Here is a 19,557-nt window from a genome sequence, read left to right as displayed (position 1 = left end):
GGCCAAGTGTTTTTCATTAGCACGCTGACTATTGCCACGCCCCGAAACACGCCCCAAGTGGCACAAACGGCAATGAGAAACGCTAATTCAACGTTTTGGATCACAGAATACGTTGAGCTCCATTTGCAGTCTGCTTTAATATCATAAAGAGAGTCTTTGTACATTGAAAACTTCTGGAAACCAATAAAAAACTTGAGAAACGTACAGAAATTTAGAATCTTTTTACTTTTATAGCAGCTGTTTTTTAGATATGTATGGTTTTAAGATCTTAAACAATGTTGATGATGTGTGATAGAAATCTTTTAAAAAGCTATATTTGTAGTGCCAATCTATTGATTGTATTTTGCAAGGATTTTGATAAAATTTGATTATAAAAGCAACTATAATATAGAAAATTAATTTGATGTTAATATCTATCGAAACAAAAAGTTTGCTATTTGAAAAAAAAAAAAAAAAAACGAAATAAAATAAACAAAAAATATTTGTCTAACTTTCCCATACTATCTTCAAAATTTAACAATTCCATTTTCTACACTCCTGGCATTTTTTTTATAATATCAATCAACGTAAATTGCTTAAATTAAACAAATTTGTAAAATTTTAGGGGTGAGGCATAAATTTTGTAGAAGCAGGAACTGTTCATACAGTCGAACATAGCAACAAGTCAACGAATTATTAGATATAATCAGCCAGATGGACTTTTGAAGCAGGCTTTTCTTTCTTTTTGCATCTTGCATTAGTTACATAATTTGTTTATAAACTAAATATCCTTCCAAGCAAGCAAGTGTATGCAAAAATAAAACCAAACGAAGGGCTTTAATTATGTTGCCGAGCAAAACTTTTGCTGCGTCAGTATTTGCATTCAAAATTGAAAAATGTAAAATGGGAATTCGTGTCAAACGGCAACTACAATAATAATAACAACAACAACACTCTTACGCTCAGTATGTGAGTGGACTGCTGTGTAGGGATTTCAAAAATTGGGTCAACAGACGGTGCAGCGCAACGTCATCCATAAAAAGAAAAAACGAAACTGACGCCGTCAAAAGAAATTCAAAAACAAAGCCTGCATTGCTGACAACGATTGCCAATGTCTCTGAACTGCCTCTTCCTCCTCTCCTCTACGCCCCTGTGCTTATTTTTTCCACTTTTGGTTATTATTTTGTTTAACAGTCTCACATTACAACTACAACGAATAGCGGGAGCAGCGAAAAAGTTGTCCAAATACAAGCTAAACAAATACAAACACAAATAATTAACTTGAAATTTTTTCCAGCTCGCCAACACCCATTGAATAAACAAACAACAATAAAGCGCCAAACGAAAAGAAACGACAAAAACCCACTACAACAACTACAACAACAACTGTACGGCCATGTGAGAAATTATAGAAAAAGCAATAACAACCACAACGACTAACGCAATAATGTAGAACAAGAGTGCGATGACAACAACAGCAACAACAACAAATAACAACAGTAGTTATAATAATAGCAACAATGGCAATCGTAACAGTTAAAAATTTAAGTCACACACACACACACACAGGCACACATGCAGAAAGAGAATTACTTGCATTGCGCATGTGTACGTGCTGCGGTCGTACGCCAGCATACACGTATGTGTGTGTGTATGCATATGTATATGTGTGTGTGTGTGTGTTAACGGAGGTATATAAAGGTATGGTTTTTACGCTTGAAGTCGCCAGCAACAGACAAGCACACACACTTCTCTCAACTAAAACTAAAACCAGCCAGCATGTCAGAGGCGGCTGTATTGGACTTTGGAATACCCTTCCCTAAAAATGAAAAGGAATATTAAGTTGAATAGTAGAATCTTCTAAAATACACTATTCTAAACTTGGAAAAGAATAATAAACAACGATTTATTACTTGTATATGTTTGTTTAGATTTTAAAAGAAGAAACAAAGGGAAGAAGTCTATCTTAAGATTTTGTAATACTCTTTCCTAAAAATTAAAAGGAATATTAAGTTGAATAGTAGAATCTTTAGTTAGTTTTAAGTTCTGAAATACTCTTCTCCAAACTTGGAAAATAATAATAAAAGATTTTTATATATTTCTATATTTTTTATATCTACATATTAATTATATCTTAAGTAAGATTATAAAAGAAGAAAGAAAGAAGAAGCCTATCTTAAAATATAATTTTCACAGATAACTCTTCTTTTTTTTTAACAGTCGAATCGATTTTATTTTGCCTTTACTTTGGAACCAGAACTACGTCTGAAATCAACCCTCCCAATTAAAAATAGTGCTACCAAAGAGATATAAGTTAAACTAAAGAAAAGAAGAAGAAACTAAGATTTCCTTATACTAATCATATCTGTGGTTAGATTAATTAGGTTCTGAATTACGTTCATTGAAGAATGAATATGAACATAAGAATAAATATGAATATAAGAATGAATATGACTAATTTGAAAAGAAGAAGCAACCCGGCCTTCCCTATACGACCTTCATATCTACAGATAATGTTCAATTTTGGAAAACTTGGAATAAACTCGTACCACTATTCACACCTTAAGTCAGAGTTAGATATCTTCTTAGAATGAACATTCATATGAAGAGAAGAAAAGCTTATTTTCTATTCTTCTTACCACCTTAATTGGTATTATTTCTGGAGAGACCTATTCTAAGAATAATATTCATATAAGTTTGACAAGAAGAAGAAACTATAATTTTCATTCTTTAAAGTTTATTCTGTCAAATATTTGAAAGAATTCAACATGCCGCCTAACTCTTTGAGTGTAGGGTATGAGTATGCTTCAAAAAAGCACTAATAACATTTTGTGGTAAATTAAGAAGAATAAAGAAACAACAAAAAACGATAAAAGTGTAGAAATGTTGGAAATAAAAGAAATTAAAAACAACAATAACAGTAACTGGCAACAACAACCTCAAGTTATAATGAACAAAAATGGAAACTAGTAGTGAAGAATAAATAAATGAAGAGAGAAAAAAAAAACAGAACCGGTTCGTGAGCAACAACTTTGCAGCAACATTCACATTCAGACAGAAATGGCTTGAATGTGTGGTACGAGTATCTGTGTGCACGACTCTGTATCTATAAGCTTTACAAAAGCGCACAAAACTTTAGTATTTAGATACGAAAGATACGATATGAACTGTGCGCGAAGGCAGACAACTTTTATGGCAAATCAAAAAGTCAGCGCCAAGCGAACACTGAAGAATATACAATTACTCTCCATGCGTACTGCAAGCCAGTCTTACGAGTTTCAAACTATGGACATGATTCCAATACGATGTTAACTAAAGGTATTAGACAAGAAATAACGACATTCTTGGCTTAATTAACATAAAGTCGTCAACAGTTTTATGCAAATATTTGTAAATAACTTGTGAGCATTAATAAATGAAATCATAAACAAAATATTGCTTTTATGACAAATAACTTGCTTTGATTGATCTATGATATAGATTCTATATTGTTTGCATTATAGTAAAGCAAAGTCTTACTGAGGTGTTAAGAAAATCCACAAATGTACAAATATTTCAATTTCAAAGACAGACACTATTCGTCACTTGATTAAACCATCCATTAAGTGCAATCTATTAGATAAAAACATTTAATATTTTGTCAATTTTTTCATCATTAATTCCATCAAATAAAGGAAATATTGTTTTTGATTTGACTAAAATGCAATTTGTTTTTTTTTTTTTTGAATTACTCAATAAACGCAAAATATGAACACATGGCATTTAATTTAATTAAATTTGCATTGCATAATTGTTTTAATTTATGTTTAGCGTTCACAAATATCTGCCAATAGCTACACATTGAACACATTACGCAGCTGTGGTCTGTCATTTGTAATTATTGTGCATTTTGATTTGTTATAATTACTAATTATATAGCGATGCGAAGCGGACATTATTTTCAATTATTATACATTTTAGGTGGCTGCCACGCCCCCCTTTCACTCCCCCTCCACTCCTCTTCCACTCCCATTGCCAACGAGTATGTAAATTTAATTAAAATTGCACATTTATGTGGCATTTGTATTTTGTGACAAAAAATAGATAACTATTGTTTTCAACAACATTATATTTATGTTTATTATTATTTAATGAGGCGTCTATTTTATCAGTTTTTTCCTTCGGCATCGAACTGTGGCAATCATACAGATAATTAATATGTTCAGGCCAGACATATGCACATCAACTGATGCTGTCAATTATTCAAGTGACTTGTCATGCAGGCTGTTCTAGTTGTTGTTGTCGCTATTGCTGTTGTTGTGACATAATTTGATAGAAATATACTTTTTACCATATATTGATTAAATTTTAATTAAAATATTATATGCTTACCAATAGAAATTAATTGGATCGGCATGGCAACCAGCATGTGGGTGGCTTTTGCGGCACACCAACTAGCCAGCACCAGAAAATGTGAAATTATTAAATATGTACCTGCAAGAAGTAAATGAAAATCAATATACATTAATATTCAATATTAAACTACATACATTAAACTATTTAAAGTAACAAGTCGGCTGCACAGACTGTTTGCCAAACAAATAATGCTCCACATACCCATATACTTGTTTGGTCTATATAGACATGTTTGTAGGTAAATAAGTCGCCGATATGCCGTCATTATCTAGACAGCACAGGCACAGGTTGTGCCTCAGAGTTCCCTCAAAGTAGCTGCATTTGTGTGCGTAATTGTGTGTTTGTGTGCTCAACACAAATGCTGATAACAGCGCACACATAATCGTAGAGCTTATCTTATCTGCATATATGAGTAACCTATATTCGAAACGCGACACACAAACACAAATACACGCTACACGAGGAAATCGAAATGCTACCAAAAAGCAGGTGCATTGCCACTTTTATCTGCAAAATTGTGCACGAAATCAGGCAGAGTCAATAAATGAGGCAAAAACATTTAAAGCGCTCATTAAACGCAGTCCGATAAGCCTGCGCGATGCAGCTGAGAAACTACACTCTCATGAAAAGAGGTCGAATTAGAGTTAGGAATAGAATTAGAATAGATTTGTATTTCAGTTCCAGTGTAATTCCAATTCGTAATGGCAAATTTATACCAGAAATGAGTGAAACAAAGACTAATCAATATTTTGTATAATCAGTTGCTTGCCAATAAATACCTTTAGCATTATTTTAGCCACAAAATGAATGAATGCATGCTTTTAAGCCACGAAGAAAGCGGTCTAATCGAGATTTTAACAGACCTAAAGTGCCAGTGCAATTGTAATTTAATATCAGGAATAAGTTACTTGTTTATGAGTCTCAGCAACTTACATCACTTTATCTTCAGAAATCCCCGTATTTTTAAAAGTTTGGACTTGCTTCTTCTACGAAATGTTAAATAATATTTAAGATAATAATATATGGAACAGTATTAATAAACCTTTAAGTTGCCTAATTCTCTCAGCTCTCTCTAACAACTGAAGATCTAGTTCACGAGTTTCTAAGTTCGCATTTAACGATTTTTTTTTATTATTTATTAATGTAATCATAACTACTTCATCTTTGAGTTGCCTAATTCTCTCACTTATGATATTCCATTCCAGTTATCTTTACATTTGGTTCTGAGATCCTTTTCCTTTGCAAAGTATTCTAATTTAAATAAAAAGTTAAACTTTTTATTGAAGTATTTCCAACTCTAAATCGGTGCATTCGAGCAAGGTTGGTCTGTACAAGAACAGATCTACAACACTCCTCTTACAGGCCACTTACGGGTAGAAATATGGCAGCTATCCTTATAATTTAATTCATAATTGTCTGTGTTTTGTCGAAGTGCATATGTATAATCTTATAAGTTGGATCAGTATAAACATTGCTTGAAGTAATAACGAAATTATCGGAACTCATTTCTTCTCTGTTACCAACAAATCTTCAAAAGAAATCTTCCCCTAAATAAAGGCACTTCCAACTCACAGTAAGTCGCTCACAAGTCTACAAATTCAGAAGATAATCCTTTTTTTTTCTCAGTGTGCATTCCTTTAAGCCAAAAGCTGATGAGTAAGAGTTGAGTTCAGTTGAACTCCACAGCAATGCGTATTGCATTGTAAATAAATAATAGAAACAAAGCAGCTGCCATAAATGTGCAACTAACAGCAGCAACAACAATAAGAGCAACAAATACACAAAGAACAATAATTTTATTCTCATACTATTTTCTTTGCGAGCACGAGTATTGTAGTTGGCTGCGTGACTAATTGACTGGCGTCGGTAATGAGACATGGGAGACATGAATGAATCATGTTCCTTGCCAGTGTCGGTATTAACTATTCATAGTGTGTGGATAAACATAGTATATCCGTAACTATATAGAATAAATAATGTGAATAATAGGTGTAATTATTGTACGTTTGTTGTGCTATTTATGGCAAACACACACATGAGAACACAAACCATTTTACTTCTCTGTTTGTGGCACATTGAAAGCTTGACTAGAAGAAGAGGAAGAGTAGAAGAATTCAAATTGAATTTCAGTTAAAAACAAAGAGAAATACAAATGTCACTTTTTATAGTAACATATGTGGCTCTAGTGTCCTTTTTAAACTTCAAGGCGAAGTTAAAGTTTGTATTGTAAAGGAAAGTAAGTTAATAATACATTATACTAGGATGTTCGATTTAATAGGTTTTTTTAGATTTTTTTAAAATTTAAAAAGTTTAAATTGTTGGAAAAGCTGTGCGATATATTTTTTTAAAAGATTTTTACAAATGGCATACAAATTCTTTGAAAAACTATTTAGAAGCTTTGTATTAATAAATTATTTTACACGTATAAGTTCAGGTGATTCATTTTGACTCTAAACTTAGCTCTCTTTTCTTCACCCTTAGCTTGTTTTGACTTTTCACTAATAAAGGATTTATCGCTGTGCTTGAATGGTCTGCTTTAATTCCAATGGTTCTAGATAACATAAATTTAAATAAGCTGCCATATTGAACTGATGATTAGCCAGATTTAGGCCTAGAATATCTGTTGTCATTCTATTTTATAACTACTGTATATAAATACATTAAAAAACGCATTTATTCAGTTAGTTTTGGGTCATACAGCAACTTTAAATACACAGTTCCATTAACTTCTTTGATTTGCGTTCATCTCTTTCTTTCTGAATCTTCCACACATTTTCTTCTTTCTCAACTCCTTTTCAACAAATTGCCATCTTTTTCCCTTTACTTGCATAATTTCCAGGAAGAGTGTCTTCTTTTTAACTAAATCTTCCTTCTCAATCTTCCACTTGATTTCTTCTCTCTCAACTCCTTCAATATATACATATACTCAACAAGCTGTCATCTTTTCCCCTCCACTCGTATTTTATCCACGAAGAGTGTCTTCTTTTTATTTAAAATGACGTTACATGAACGTAAAATAATAATTAATTAACGTGTAGGTACAGGAGAGAGGTTTGTAGTTGGCTCAAGTTGCCTTTAGCCATACAGAATACGCGCTTTGCTTCTGAAAGCTCATGTTCAGATGCTCGAACAACCGAGTTCGGTTGTTCCAGTGCTCGATAGTTTCGTCTTTGGAGCGATGGGGCAAGAACGTGCCATTTTGTGGCACAGACAACACAGCAGAGTAAAATCGATCAAAACTTCCCGCCGCTTGCTTGCAATACACAAAATTAAAATGGGTAGAACTTTTACGGAGGCAAACTTTTCGGGCATTGTTTGCTCCTCCCTCTTACCCCCCCCCCCCCCCCCACCCCCACCCCCTTCTACTTCCTGCTCTCCACATTAAACCTGCTGGCTGGCGGGCTGCTTTGGCTTTGGCATATTACATTTAATTTGCTTGGCATACGCTTTTGTCAATATCGCACTCTGTGTGCCTTTTGCCCGAAATTCCAACATGGCCCAAAGCGTTGCCAACTTCCTGCACACTCACACACACACAGACACGCACCAGCACACTTACACACTGACACAGAGAGACACACAAAGGGCACACGAAGCGTTACAAAAGCTGCATTTTATGCATGCGCGACTGAACGACGCATGCAAAAATTTGTTGCTTCTGCTGCTGTTGTTGTAATGGTTGTTGTTGTTGCTGCTGCTGCTGCTGCTGCTGCTGCTGCTGCTGCTGTTGTCGTTTCTGTTGACATTGTTCAGTCATTTTTCGGCAAATTAGTCATGAAGTTGTGAATTCTATTTGCCAAACTGAAATATTTTGGCAATTATTTTGCCCCAAAATGCAAAATTCATGCACTCTTAACGCGCTTAGTTCAGCCACGAACAGCAACAACAAAAGCTTTAGACTGATAAGTCATGACAAATAACAAAAAAAACTGTTTGTGTGCGGCTTTAAAAATATTGTAAAACTCTCATTAGCACGACGCTTTAAATCGGCACGCACATACAAGTATATATTTTGGGGAGTCATCGAATGCCGCGCTGTGATTAGTGGAATGTTTCAAAAAAGCTACATTTTATGTAACATGCCAGCAGTTCTCAATCAAAGCCAGTGCGGTCTGTGGCGTATTTTGAATAAATGTAGGCATTATGTGAGCAGAGCTAATGGGTCCATGCTAGCCAGCCTTGTGGCAGCTCAACCCCCACCAGATTAAGTTCATGGCGATCAACCACGAACGCCCCATTTCCAGCAGTTATAAGCCTAAAGCCTTTATTCTGAAGGCTTGCAACAGCCATTACCCAAAACTGGATTCTGTAGCTCCAGTTAAGGGCTATTATAAGTATAAAGGCAGGGTGATGTGATTATGATGTACTAGATCGTTCAGTTCCAGTTCAGTCCATGTTCTATCTACAGCGCCAAACCATGACCTGGTTGGTCGACTTAAAGTACAGTTCCCAAATATTTGGCCTCAGGACTTCACAAACCACAGACAATTCGCAAAACATATCACACAAAATTTTAAACTAAGCCAAAGAAGAAGCTTAAATTTAAAATTTTTTCTTTACAAAATTACTAAAATGGCAGCTGATGCGAACAATAATATGTTAAGTATGTTCTCTTCGATATTCTTTCTTTAGTTTTTGCTAGTTCTATGCTTCGTTATATACATAAGTATATCTATAAAAGTTGTTCCCATGAAACGATTTTTTTCTCTAATATATAAAGCATAACTGCTTTATTTGTGTTATTCCTATGCGTGCTTAAATATTTATAAAGCATTTTGAAATTTATTTATTTATGTCCACAAACATTGACTGTCGACATAAGAGGAAAATATATAACAGTTATCAATATCATCTTATAAGCTCGAGAAGCCTAAGAATGAGAAATCTAATCAATTTATGGGGAGGAATAATATTTTGCCTTCGGCTAGCTGTGCCATTACGAATGATATGGCAATGGTTTCCATAGGCAAAATAAATTCCCAATAAAATTAATAAAATAATCATAAAACCATCATTGAAATGCATTTAAAAAAGTCGAAAAATATTATAAAAAAAATAAGAAAATTTATGTTTTTAACATTTTTAATTAACTTGAAATAATCATAGATTTTTATTAATTTTTAGTCAAAACACACTAAAATGATAATTGAAAACTGAAACTTGTTTAATTTATTTTCATTATTTTATTTATGTATTTATTTCATCGACAAACCATGCAGTCGATGTAAAAGAAATCGAAAAAAAAAATCAATAAAATAGAGAACCTAAACTAAGCAATACTAAAGAAATAAAAAAGCCTATAAAAATGACAAAATGATCTAATTTGAACTGAATATCGAATTTGATTTCACATGTTAATAATGTTGACAAATAAATTTAATCAACCGACTGTGAGAAACGAACTAAGGACGAAAGCCTGGCAAACTGAATTCTGAATAAAACGCTAAGCTATTGTAACTGAAAATCATTAGGCGCCCCCTGTGGCTTTGGACCAAATGATGATAATGTAGCTGCCTGCATTCAAATATAAATGACCTGCACTCTGTGCATATGTAATGCATGTGTGTGTGTGTGTGTGTGAGTGTGTGTGTGAGTGTGTGTGTTAAAATTGCACAGTTTGCAGTTACAAATTTGGTCAGCAGCCCCCGAATGGCAAAAAAGAAGCCAAAAAGGCAGCTGCTCCGGCACACAAAGCCAAAGCAAAACACTAACGAAACGATGTTATGAATATGAATGAGCATATAACTGCCCCATGTGTGTGTGTGTGTGTGTGTGTGTGTGTGTGTGTGGTAGCTGGCCATGCAATTACCGTAGGTAAAAGAGTTATGTTATGCAGCATGCACAGTTACAGGCTGCGGCTATCCTGGCAACGAGCTGCAGAGAGAGAGAGAGAGAGGGAGAGAGAGGGAGAAGAGAACCAAACCAGAAACTAAGCAATTGCCAAAGCAAACATCAAATATTTATTTCAATGCTGGCGTTTTTGTTTGCCATTTTATTTATTATATAAGGCCCACACACAGATACACACAAACAAACACACACAAACAAACACACACAAACACACATGCATGCATGCATGCTTGCTGGCGAACATCACTTTATGGCCATTAAAATGCATAACCGGTAACTAGTTTTTGCATTTGACATTTCATTTTGTTGCCCGCATTACGAATACGCCGCGTGTGACGCCAGAGCGAAAAATTAAATAAGATGCAAACAAAACGCACATGTATTTCTATGTGTGTGTTGGTGTGTGTGGGAATCTTTCTATGTGTGTGTGCTTGTATCTGCTTTATTTACATTTCATGCCAATGCAGCAACTGAAGCCCTTTCTTTCGTTTGGCTTGTTTTTTTTTTTTTTTGTATATTGAAGTCGTCTCCCGGTCTACCAATGCCCGAGCTCAGCCGCTTCCGATTCCTCCCCGTCCTTTTCGCTGTCTGCCTGCAGTTGCGCATTAAACATTTATAATTGCAAGACAACGCAGCAAGCGGCAAGCAGCGACGCTGACGCCGTCGTCGACGAGAGTTGCATATAAAATTGTAAAGCTGATGCGTGGCGCGCCGCCCAACAAACCTTATAAAAATGTAAAAGTATTCACTGTGAAGTGCGCCGGCTGAGAAATGAGGTAGCGCAGACAAAATGTGTGCAGCGGGGCGGGATGGCGGGCTGAAGAGAAGCGGAAGCGAATTGGGATAGGTTGACAACAGGGTGTCCAGCGCTAGTCACAAGAGACCTATCCGAGTATGATTATTTCCCAATAATACTATCATTATCATCAAAGACATTATGCGAACAAGGAGATTCTCAAATTCTTTTATTAACAGAAGATTGCGATTCAGAAGCGACATTTCAGTCTATTTGTGATTTTCATGTAACACTCGTATCATATTTGAATTGAATTTGAATTCAAGTTTGAGTGAGTTGGGAAGAATTCACATTTCTTTTATTAACAGAATTTTAGAGAATTGGAATTCAGAAGCGACATTTCAGTCTATTTGTGATTGAAATATAATATCATATTAAGAAACATTTTACGCAGAAAGGCATTCAAAGTTTTTTTTATTAACTTAAATTTGAATTCAATAATTGAGTGTGCTGGGAAGAAATCACAATTTTTTTTTATTAACAGAACTTTAGAAAATTGAAATTCAGAAGCGACATTTCAGTCTATTTGTGATTGGAATGTAATTTTTATTTTTTTTTTGAGTGAGCTGGGAAGAATTCCCAAATTCTTTTATTAACAGAACTTTAGAAAATTGAAATTCAGAAGCGACATTTCAGTCTATTTGTGATTGGAATGTAACTCTCGTATCATATTCAGAAACATTTTTCAGTTTTTGTATTAACTCAAAAAATTCAATTCAAAAATTGAGTGAGCTGGGAAGAATATTCGAGATTTTCTATTCATCTATAATTTATTTAAAAGTCTAGGCTTTACAAGAAATCAAGGAAATTAAATCAAATAAAATAATCTTCTCATAACCACGAATAGATTTGAAAACTTACGACTGCCTTGAGCTTTGTGAACTGCTTGCCAAATGAAGAGTTAAGGCGGCAAGCAGTGCATTAGCTGCGAACAAACTGCTTATCAAAGGAAGTGCCTCCATTTGTAATTTTTTTTATATTATTATATTATATTTTTTATATTAATTATTTTTAATTGAAACATAATGATTTAAAGCAAACTAATCATTATCTGAAGCAGTTCTAGTAAATTGTCTAATATCCTGTCTGAAGAACGTTGTCATCATTTATCATCGAATACTGTTTATTTTGTTCATTCCCAATTGACTTTTTACTGCAAATTGATCAACAAAATTGTGAGAGGAAGCTTTTTCAGTTAATTGGTTATAAGCTATTCAATATGCTGTCCAAAACTTCGTCACACCCTGTTTGGGAGCCTAAGTGGAAGTGGGACAAGGCATTTGCTTGCAGTTTTATGTTACAAGAAAATGCAGCTTAACGCCCGCTTGTGTCTTCTTTGGCTTTTTTTATTTTGTTTTTTCGGCAGTGCTGCGAAATATTTCAGGATTTTTTACTTTGCATATATTTTGTGCGCTTTATGTGGCAGGCAGCCTGAAAAGCGGACCTGAAGCACTTTGAAAGGTTTGTTTGGATTGGATTTAGCGGGCGTTTGCAAAACAAAATGTGGCTGGCTGGCTGACTGGCTGACTGGCATGGCATCTTAAAGCCGTGTCAGTTGGCTCCGTCTGTTGGTTTCCTAATGAGACAGCTCACAGCTGATGTAGCTGCTGAGCCCTGTTCATATGCCATCATCGCCTTCTTCCCTTTTTTTCGGGGCTAATGAGTTAGTCTCAGTATCAGTCTGCTGTCGCTGTTGCTGCACAAATTTTATGTGGCGTAATAAGAGGCGAGACAAAAAGGACGTTGAAGCATTTTAATTAAATATGTCGCTGCTGCAAAGGGACATGTGCGCTTCGGCTGTATGCATTTCTGAGCAGATGCTGCAACACACTGGCTCTTCAAAAGCTGCTTACATTTGCTTTCATGTCGCATTCAAGGCGACCAAACAAAACACAGCAGCGCGACAAGTATGCGTCGCTGTCTTTGAGGAATGCGAGTGAAAGCATCCTATATGGGCGCTATTTTTTTTTATAGAAGTTCTTCTTTCTGCCTGCAGAAATGTATCAAAGCTAAGGTAAATAAATATTCTGTTTAGTTGGATGGATGTTCTGAAAACAAAAATCGGACTCTACAAATCTTTTTAATTTGGTTAGACTAATATTACGAACAGTATTTTATGGGTGAAAAATAATAAGTCCGCCCAGCTATGTCTCAACTCACAGACATGTTTAATTAAAGATTCTTTCGCTTTACTCGGATGTAGCTGAAACTATGTGCTTTTAATGAGGAGGGGAGACTTCGCCTAAGAGCAGGTGATTAAATTAATAACAGTTGTGCAGAAGGGGCAAAAAATTTCTTGTTGGTCTGGAAGGCATTAAAAAATGAAGACAACCAGGAAGAACAGAGGAATCAACATTTCTCATTGTGAAGGAACAGAACATCAAGAATTGTCCTACAAAGAAAGAATGCTAGAGTAGGGTCGTAAACGAAGATTGGAATCCCATGAGAGGCAAGAAGAAAGAAATTCTTTCTAGATCGATTTAATCCGATCCATCTAAACACCCAACACATTTATACAAACATATCCAAAACTAGTAGCCCTAGAATAGAAAAAGGAAATAGTTTACCTTTTGCTGTTTTGTTTATTTTTTCATTTAATTTAAATCAAACAGCTGGTAATTTGCATAGTTATTTCATATACTATATGCAATTGAATCTAACGTTCTGCTAACAAACTGTGCTGCTTATTCATATTTCCAAACGTGCTAATATTTGTTGCCAATAGACACTTTTAGTATGTCTAATGGTGACTCAAAAGTTCAATTTGACGAAACCGAGCGTGAGATTTGAATACAAGCGTGTCAAAGTGCTAACAAATCATAACGCTATTATGATTCAGCGTCAGTTATATGGTTTCTATAATACGAATACCTCATAACAACACTTGTCATAGTGCACTTGAGTGGCAAACGCATTCAATGAGCCCACGAACGTGCAAATCCCTGCTCTATTGGCTGAGTTATGCACGTGTTCCAGTTGCCAAATGAAATGGTTGGGTTGCCCGAAGCAGCACTTCCGGCTGTATTTCAACTGCTTCTTCACTTCGTAGTTGCTTCGGCTAAACTCTTTTTTTTTTGGGCGCCTCGGCTTCGCCCCTTTCGAGCATGCGCAGTAGCCAGAGGCGAAATGCCAAAATAAAATGGAGGTCACACCAAAAACCGCAAACCTGTTCTCGCTCTTACGCCTCTATCACTCGATTCTAACACTTTCCGAGGCGTTCGAGGCGTCATCATCAATCAATTCACAATGGGGGCGCAATCAACGTCAATATGAAAAACGTATGTATGGCTGGGAACATGTTTTCTAAAAACACTCAGATGGGGAGGAAGAAGAAGCTGCGAAGCTCTTTAGCTGCGAATCAGCGCTTAAAATAAAATGCTATGATATCATCTGGGCAGGTTCTTAAGCTTTCGTTTTGTGTCTAAGCTGGCATGCCTAACGGGAAAGGGGGGGAAAAGGGGGAAAGGGGGAAAGGGGGTAGTGGGCGACTTACCTGTTAAGATGGCTGCCAAAAATGCAAAAACGATCGGCGACATTTTGTGGCTGGTTGTACTTCTTCCGCTACTTCTTGTAATCCCAATAAATATATGTGAATAAAACGAGTCTACTTGTTGTTGTTCTTGTTGTTGGTATTATTGTTGTTGTTCTTGCTGTTGTTGTTTGTATATTTTACGTTCTTTGCTTTACTTTCAGCCTGGCCGGAGCAAAGACTTTTTTATTATGTGCTCGCACACGTACGAGTATTTGGCAAAGGGCTTAGCGCGATTTTTTGCCTTTTCATACATAAAATTGTGTCGCTTAACGTGGCCTGCACTTTATGGTTGGCGTGCCTTTGTGTGCGATTATATATACATTTATATCTGTGTGTGTGTTTGTGTGTGTATTTACTTTTAGCGCGCACTGTCAACACACAAACCGCTAAGCACAAACACTCAAGCACTCTCTCACACTCACTCTCTTAGCTGACTGGCTGGCTGCCTGGCTGTGTGTGTTTTTTTTTTTACAACAAATTTTGCGCACAAACTATTGGTTTTTTTTTTCTATTATTTTCCTCACTATTATTTCACTATTGTGCGGGTTTATTGAACTTGCGAGATTTCACTTGCCTGCTGGCTGGCAGGACACTCGAGACGAGATATTTGCGCGCGCGCGTTGTTTTATTTACGAATGCGATTGCGATTGCGATTGAGTTTAAATGTCGCTGCTGTCTGACCTTTGTGGCTATGGCTGGCTGGCTATTCTAGCTGGAAGCGCGTTAGCAACTAAGTGGAGACACACAAGACGCAAGTGTAACCAACTTGGCCAAGTTAACACCAACACCAACACACACACACATACACAGAGGTGGAGCGCACACTGCGACAAAAACGACGAAATGACGTTATGAAATTGATGACGATGGGGCTCGGTTGTGGGGCCGGCTTTCTGAATCAGATTCGTTAAAAAACGAAGTGGAACGTACGAACGAGCGAGCGAACGAACGAACGTGTACTGGCGACGATGTACGATATGGCTATAATGTGTGTGTTTGTTTGTGTATGTGTGATATACGTGTGTATGTATATATATATAGAGAGCGAACGCGAGCGCACGAAATGTTGAACGAAGCGCTGGATGCAACAGTTACTAAACGACTGAGCCGTTGTATGTTTATGAAGTTGCCAAACAGCCACGCAGTGTAGTCGCAGTTGACGGCGGCAGCGCAGCGTGCGTCACACAAGCACACACATACACACCCCCATTGCTGCTTGTGTTGCTGCTGCTGCTGCTGCTGCTGTTGTTGCTGTTAGGTGCAACGAGTTGTGTTGCTGCGCTGCGCTGCGCTGCTTTCATGCTGCGTCCATGTTAACGGAGCGTCGTTTCATTGCATTAGCAACATTTGTCGTAGCTGTGTTAGCAACATGCGCACTAAGCTAGCAACATGCGGCCCGCTTTTGTTTAGATGTTGCTAAGCCGTGTGTTGCCAACATACGCTGCTGCTGCTGCTGCTGCCGCTGCCACTGCTACTGATACTGTTACTGCATGCGCCCATTTACACTCACACTCTCTGGTGTTCTGTTATGTTCTGTGTTCTAGTTTGAGCATCTTTTGTCAGTTTGATTTGGATTTGTTTGTCTCTTGTGCATTGCAGCAGTGTTGTTGCTATTACTGTTTCTGGTTGACTGTCGACGCCATTTGAGTGCGACTAGTTGTTGTCGTTGTTGTTCTTGTTGGCTTCGAACTGGCTTGATAATCTCCTGCTATTGTCCGTCCATATGCACATGTGTCTGTACAAATGTGTCTGTTTGTTTTACATTGCTGCTGTTATTGATGTTGCTCTGACGCTGCTCTGCATGTTGCACAGTGGTCTGCTTTGCTTTTTGCCACAAATATTTGCCATGCTGTAAACATCAATATGTATTTGGGTTACAGCGCAGAATGTAAGTGTGTGTGTGTTTTTGTGCGACCTACTTGATTAGTTTAGAGCCGATGTCTGATGTTGGTTTAATGCGTACATTTGAAATGCACAAAACAAACATTTTCGGGGCACTGCCAGTCTGTGTGGCATATAATAGAGGAGCGCTCTATCTGTGCTGTGGCTGTGCATCAAAATCGACTTTGGGCGAAAGGCGGAAAGTCAATTTTTGCATTTTACTTAACATACAAATTCTGACGAGTACAGTAAACACTCCCATTGGTGAATGAGGCTCATTAACAAAAATCAATCTTTACTTATTAGTTTTTGTATGTTTCTGCTTTTTTTCATAATTAAAATACTATATGTATGCATTTAACATTTTTTAATTCAGAATATATAAATTTATAAATTGTTTATCTACACTTATTTTAGAGTTATTGATTTAAAAAAAATAAAGGAAAACCAAGCTAAACAATTCAAAAAGAAAATAATTCTAATTTTAGTATAATACTTGGCTGTCTTCAATTAATTACAAAATATTGCACCAAATACATTTTTTAATAATTCTTTTTTTTATTTTATTAAACATATTTTCATTATATTCATATATTCATTTTAAATGTAAATAGAGAGCTTTTACTATACTTTTTGGTATGCAGGGGAGTCGTTTTTATTTTAATATATATAAATAAATATTTATTGTATATGATTATTAGCAAAAAATGCTGTAAGTTGTAAGCATCCCACAGCTGCTACAGTAGCTGATGAAAGTATTTCTAATTATTAACATTTTTTCCAATATTTCAATGAGAACTTAGAGCATTTATTTACGATAATTACTCTATTTAATAAGAAAATCAAATTTGGAACAGAGTAGCTTCTATTTCACATTTTCTCCTAAAGGATTGCCCTTTTTATGTAATTGCAAAAGGAACTCCTCAAAGATAATGAAAAATCATATTTATGATTAACCCACTTGCGGGCTATATTTTCCCAAACCACTTCGTGCCTGTACTTGCTTTAAAGAATAATTATTAAGTGGTTTTTCGGCTTTTTAGCCTCAGAAAAAATCTACATTGGTAACTTCTTTAATGACTTTATGGAAGCAAAGTGGTTTAGAAGCTTTTCAAAAAAATATATTAACATTTTTTAAAATTAATTTGCCTTTTTTCCACGTGATGTGAAAAGCTTAAGTTTTACTCTACAAGGTGCGTTCCAAAATAAACGGAACGTGCTAAAAATAAAAACAAAGAATTGGTATATTCGAAAAATGAGTTCATTTTATTGAAACAAATAACTTTTCCACTTAATCGGGAGTGCCACAGAAATCTCTAAGAACAAGTCTCGGTTTTGTCTAGAGATTTGATTAATAGTCGAAATCTTTAGACTCTTTTGTGGCACCTCTGAATACAATATTTTGTAGAATGAAGAAACATTAAAAAGACGCGTCCATATATCCTTCCATTTGCTGCCCTTGACCCTTCTTTATAAATTACGAAAAAGGTTAAATAAGGTTAATTTCAAGCGCAGCTCGTGCAGTTAAAGCAGCCAAGATGGTCAACATTTTAACATCAGCTAGATAGCTCGTTGCATCCACGAACGTTCTTTAGTGGGAGGGTGCACTGTGGCAGTGAAAAACAGCATTACCCACCTTTTAAATTTAATCAAAACTGTTAGTTTTTTGTCTGCGAACCGTTCACATTCAATGCCCAATGGCAATATTTTACATACGCGCTCCCATGGGAGAGGAAACCTGTGCATAGTTTCATTTATTTATTTTTTTTGTTAGCTGATTCACTTTTTGTTGTGTTTTTGTTGTTTTTTTCGAGCGCGTGCAATAAAAATATCGCACGAAATAAAAAATGAGTGTGCACTGCACTGGAAATTGTAAATTCATGTTATGGCCAGCACTATGTAAATGCGATGTGTGAGGAGGGTTGCCGGTTGGGGCAGTTGCAGGGGCAGGGGTTGGGGGTTGATGCTCGACTCGACTGGGCTGGCTAGTCAGTCAGTCTGTTGGCATTGCCGCCTCATCATACGAGCTGCAAAATGTTGCACAAATACTTGCCAGGCAGCACATGCTGGGAGGGGGAGGGGCTGGGATGGCGGAGGAGGCAGCCAGCATGTGTTTATTGCCAACAGAAAATGATGATTACTCGTAATGTGCAAAATGTGTGTGTGTGTGTGTGGAACAGAACTGTGTCATCAACATCAAAGCGACGAACTAGACGAACTACTATAGAATAGTGGCGAGCGAAAGTAGAGTCCTTTCGAATCAATTTCTAAGAAAAGGTCAAAATATAAGAAGTATGATAAGTATAATAAGAAGATTCTTCCACAGCGTTCTTCCATTTGGCGAACTAAAATAGTGGGAAGATGTCAAGTGAATTCAGTTGGAGAGGAAAACCCTTTCTTAAAAGACTCAAAGCTAGTAATGAATACAGTATAGCCGAGATAATCCGTACAAGGTGCAAGAATGAAGCTTGAATCGACTAACTAGAATAGTGAGGAAAGAGAATACAGTTTTTCTCGAAGAATGTCAAAATAAACAAAGCTGGTCAAACAAAAACATCTATTAGAAGATTTTGAGCTCATCTATAGGAAGTATAGTATAACTTCGATAATGTACGAAATAATTACCGAGAAATTAGAATAAAATTGACTGAAACTTTTATTAAGAACTCATTAAATTATAATCTACTTTCATTGATCGCCATGAAAGGTTGCAACATTTTTTATTTCTATTCTGATTGCTGCCTTCGATGTCAGCGCCAACGATATTATTATCATAATATTTTGTCATAACGTCAATATATTTTTTTTTCAAATATTAAAGGGTATAATAGAAAGCTAAAGATTTGGTTTAACTGGCAGAAGGGAGCGTGGCAGACTTAATATTTTAGGTACATATATGATCAGCATAACGAGAGAAGATCTTCCTGTCCGTTAGAACTCTGAGGGCATGCGAAGAAAAGTCTTCTTTCCCAAATTAAGAAATCTATTCTTAACACTAAGTGTCTATTATGACTATTCCCTCATTCTATCAAAAACTCTCCACGCACGTCCATTGCTTTTTACTGTTCCAATCAATGTGAAATCGCCATGAAATGTTTTGAACTTGGCCTTCCCTGGCTAGGGA

The 19,557-nt window shown here is 36.1% G+C and overlaps 1 protein-coding gene across 4 annotated transcripts in view; it reads right to left on the bottom strand.

The window, feature by feature from the left end:
• The window catches only part of LOC115631513 (fasciclin-3), a 133,745-nt gene extending 118,166 nt beyond the window's left edge, over nucleotides 1-15,579 (bottom strand). For 2 of the 4 annotated variants that reach the window (XM_030528281.1, XM_030528280.1), the window contains exon 1: nucleotides 14,514-15,579. In XM_030528281.1, the coding sequence (XP_030384141.1) occupies nucleotides 14,514-14,556 (43 nt within the window). In that variant the 5' untranslated portion in view covers nucleotides 14,557-15,579. The remainder of the gene's footprint in view (nucleotides 1-14,513) is intronic. The other 2 variants (XM_030528283.1, XM_030528282.1) reach the window with 1 other exon arrangement.
• Nucleotides 15,580-19,557: the final 3,978 nt, after the last annotated feature.

This window comes from Scaptodrosophila lebanonensis, unplaced genomic scaffold, assembly GCF_003285725.1.
Source record: "Scaptodrosophila lebanonensis strain 11010-0011.00,11010-0021.00 unplaced genomic scaffold, SlebRS2 tig00001412-arrow-pilon, whole genome shotgun sequence".
In the NCBI taxonomy this organism is placed as follows: domain Eukaryota; kingdom Metazoa; phylum Arthropoda; class Insecta; order Diptera; family Drosophilidae; genus Scaptodrosophila; species Scaptodrosophila lebanonensis.
This window is presented reverse-complemented; position numbering and strand designations above follow the sequence as displayed.